The following is a 3801-nucleotide window of genomic DNA, read 5'->3' as shown; positions in this document are numbered from 1 at the left end:
TACTCTAGGAGTAGTACATTTTTATTTATTTTTTAAAAATATATTTATGATTTCAGAGAGAAGGAGAGGAGAGAGAGATAGAAACATCAATGATGAGAGAGATCATTGATCGGCTGCTTCCTGCACACCCCTACTGGGGATTGAGCCCACAACCCAGGCATGTGCCCTTGGCCGGAATCGAACCCGGGACCCTTCAGTCCGCAGGCTGATGCTCTATCCACTGAGCCAAGCCGGTCAGGGCAGTAGTACATTTTTAAACTTAATTTTATAGTGACAGGTAAGGGGATATTGTGATTAGATGGCCTGTTGCCAATTACTTTGCATACTGACCAACCCCCTCTAATGAGAAGACAGAAGGTGAAACATTTAAAAAAAAAAACCCATCGCTCATATCTGTACAAAACGGACAATTCAATCCCATTCCAGAAGGCCACGGAGTCTCCCAAAAGCGCTCTGTTCCATTTCTGGGTCCTGTGCCCACCTTGCCAAGTCCTGCATAGAGACAGTCTCCCAGGTAACGGTGGAAGGTCCCCTGGCCACTGGCGTGGGAACATTGCCTGCCTGTTTTCCCAGGAGTGACCACCGTATTGTCAATGACCACACTGATGATCGGGTCCCGCACTTCCCTTCCCAACACCAACTGCTTCATCAAGGCCATCGACGTGTACCTGGGGATCTGCTTTAGCTTCGTGTTTGGGGCCCTCCTGGAATACGCAGTTGCCCACTACAGCTCCTTACAGCAGATGGCGGCCAAAGACAGGGTAAGAATTTTGAGGGCCCTATGTATGATTCATCACTTGTGCCATGGGCTGGTCGGTAGAGATGGCCTGGACCTGGTTACTCCCTCCCTACCCCCCTACCCCCCCCTCCACCCCCAGCCCATCCCCCATAACTCACTTTGCTCCAGTGACTCTCATCTTGTTCAGGTAGGAGCTTCTGGAAGTCATGATGCCTTTTGAAAAGGATTGTTCTTTTCACCCAATGCAATGAGATATTAATATGTTTAATTTTCCAGCAGAAAATAACTGTTATCTGTATGCAACATAAAATCACACCTACAAGAACAAGCATCCACAAAAAACAACAACCCAATATTAAACCAAATGTGATCAGCTACTTACAAGTTTCAGATTAATCTGTATTTACTATTTAATTCTTTGGTGCATTCTTGTTTTCTTAAATTAGACAAACAATGGTTTACTGAAAAAATGTAGGAAAAAATCAAATTGTGGTAAATTTCTTGATTAGCATAGCTTTCTGCTAATTGGAAATGCGGTCCAGCTCTCAGAATAATAATGGCTATTATCTATGGAGCACTCACATGTGCCAGGCACAGTACCAAGCCCTTTGCAAATATTATATCCTTTAAAATGCTCATAGCAACCCAGTAAGGCCCTTTTCATTTTTATACTTGTGGAATCTGAGGTAGGGGACGGGGAAGGGACTTTTCCCAGGGGAGACAGATAGTAAGATACAGAGCTTGGATTTGAACCTATTTCTCCTTGGCTCTCAAGGCCGACACTTATCTGTTATTCCCACTTGCAGTGGGCAACAGGCCATGCTCTTAATAATCATTTTCTCCAGGCCCACGGAACCCTGGGATTCTTTGGAAGCCCAAGTTGATAGACATTGGCATATGAAAGCTCATGCTAAAAAGCAAAAAAAAAAAAAAATGTTTTAAAGGGATAGAGATCTAATACAGAAGAAGTGCCGCCTTCAGCAGAGTGCCAGGACTACACAGGGTCTAATGATGAGGAAATAAAGAATCAGCAGAGCCCGAAGACCCAGGTGTCTTTTCCCTTGTGTTCGACTATTGTGAACAATGTTTCACACAGTCATGCATCCAAGTGACAAAGGCAAATGATCATATGTGCCAGCCAAGGTAGACATGGATTTCACTTATTTTCTTCCTTAAGGAGACAATGGTTAATTACCAAAAAATTCTGAATTTAGTAGACTGCCAAAAAGGGAATTGGAGAAAGACCAAGATTTATCACTGAAGAGCCAGAAAGCCCTTATTTTGCCATGTGTCTAACAGTCACTTCACTCCAGAGTACCTGCTGTGTGCCAGTCAGCTTACCAACCTCCCCTAGTCCACCAACAACCCATCAGACGGGAACCATTATCATCCCAATTTACTGTTTAGGGACCTACCACTCAGAGAAATGAGATAACTCATCTAAGACTCCACATCTAGTAAGTGGCCTGGCCAAGGACCTATACTCGGTTCTCTCTGACGTCACTACGCCCCTCACATCCTATGTCGCCCCAACATGTTGGCGAATGGCAATTCCCTGGAATTTCAAGGAGCATCACTATTTCTGTTTGTGGCGAGACCTCAAGACACTGCTGATTCCTATTATTTCTCATAATCAATTACTTCCCCCTCCCTGAAACAGAATGAAATCCCTCAAACGCCTACTAAATGTTTTACATAATTTATACCATTTAATCTTCCAATCAGACTCATGAGGTAGGTATTAATATCATCACCATTTTGCAGGCAAGGAAATAAAATTTTTAAGGGATTTTGGTGACTAAAATTTCACAAGAGTGAAAGAGAGAATGGAATTTGAACCCAGGCCAGCTAACTTCAAAGCTGTGGATTTAGCATTTAGCACACAGCTCTGCATAGCTAGAGTGAACAATGGTTACTCTTCCCATTACACAAGCTAAGGACAAGGGATCAGTGCCTACAAGCAGGATAACAGGACTGCTAAGTCTGGCTTACCAGCCAATTTCCGATGCACTCAATGTCACTCTCTATTAAACCTAATTATGCAATACGTAGGCCTCCAAGTATATAAATACCCACTTATTTATTTTGCTGACTCAAGCCTTCCAGCTAACTGCGTTGTCTATGAACTAGGGGATGCCAAAGGAAGTGGAAGAAGTCAATATTACTAACATCATCAACAGCTCCATCTCCAGCTTTAAACGGAAGATCAGCTTTGCCACCATTGAAATTTCCGGTGATAACGTCGACTACAGCAACTTGACTATGAAAACCAGTGACAAGTTCAAGTTTGTCTTCCGAGATAAGATGGGAAGGATTGTTGATTATTTCACAATTCAAAACCCCAGTAATGTTGATCGATATTCCAAACTACTGTTTCCTTTGATTTTTATGCTGGCCAATGTATTTTACTGGGCATATTATATGTATTTTTAAGAGGACATTAACATTAAAAATTTGCATGCCATAGGACTTCAACAGAAGGAAATAATGATATAAATGGTATTCTAAGCCAAGTGTGCACCCTAACCCAATGGTGCTAAAAATAACTAAAGTAACAATTTAACATTTATTATCAAAGAATGGACCCCCCAACCATTATTTAAGCTTGTAGATGTTCCAGCATTACAGAGTCTTGTAATAGAAATATCAACCCATTCCTTTTTTATCTTTACAAAAGACATCCCCATGGAGCCAAGATTACAAGCAGTACTCAGGGTTGGCTGCCTGCTCAGTGGCTCCCTGGCCTGCATTTACCTCATATAAAAAATATGAGAGGGAGGCCATTCCATGTACTGAGTAACCCTCAAGTGGCAGGGGTTGTTTCTGAATTAATCATACATGCCATTTATTAAACCTCCGTAGCGCTTATAAAACGCATTGTTGCCTATTTAGGGAGCAACATTTTCTAGTTTTTTGTTTTTGATTCAAATGAAATGTGGGCCTAAGTCAATTTACTGAAAGTCACTGTATTAACTCAACACCAAGATGAGTTTTTAATACTGTATTTAATACCACAACAGAATTGTCCCCAAATTCCAATAAGTCCTACCACTGAAAAGTCA

General features: G+C 41.8%; 1 protein-coding gene across 1 annotated transcript; it reads left to right on the top strand.

The window, feature by feature from the left end:
• Positions 1–578: 578 nt before the first annotated feature.
• On the top strand, positions 579–3279 carry GABRP (gamma-aminobutyric acid type A receptor pi subunit). The gene is made up of 2 exons (XM_006100954.3): positions 579–761; positions 2870–3279. Exons 1-2 carry the CDS (start codon positions 594–596, stop codon positions 3170–3172), a joined length of 471 nt encoding a protein of 156 aa, XP_006101016.1. The 5' UTR covers positions 579–593; the 3' UTR covers positions 3173–3279.
• Positions 3280–3801: the final 522 nt, after the last annotated feature.

Source organism: Myotis lucifugus, unplaced genomic scaffold, assembly GCF_000147115.1.
Source record: "Myotis lucifugus unplaced genomic scaffold, Myoluc2.0 scaffold_333, whole genome shotgun sequence".
Classification (NCBI taxonomy): Eukaryota; Metazoa; Chordata; class Mammalia; order Chiroptera; family Vespertilionidae; genus Myotis; species Myotis lucifugus.
Note: the sequence above shows the minus strand (reverse complement) of the source record. Positions and strands in the feature narration are given on the sequence as shown.

Coding starts and splice junctions, on each gene's coding strand:
- GABRP (XM_006100954.3), top strand. CDS start 594: ATGACCACACTGATGATCGGGTCCCGCACTTCCCTTCCCAACACCAAC. Junction 762..2,869: donor AGATGGCGGCCAAAGACAGG/GTAAGAATTTTG, acceptor TCTATGAACTAG/GGGATGCCAAAGGAAGTGGA.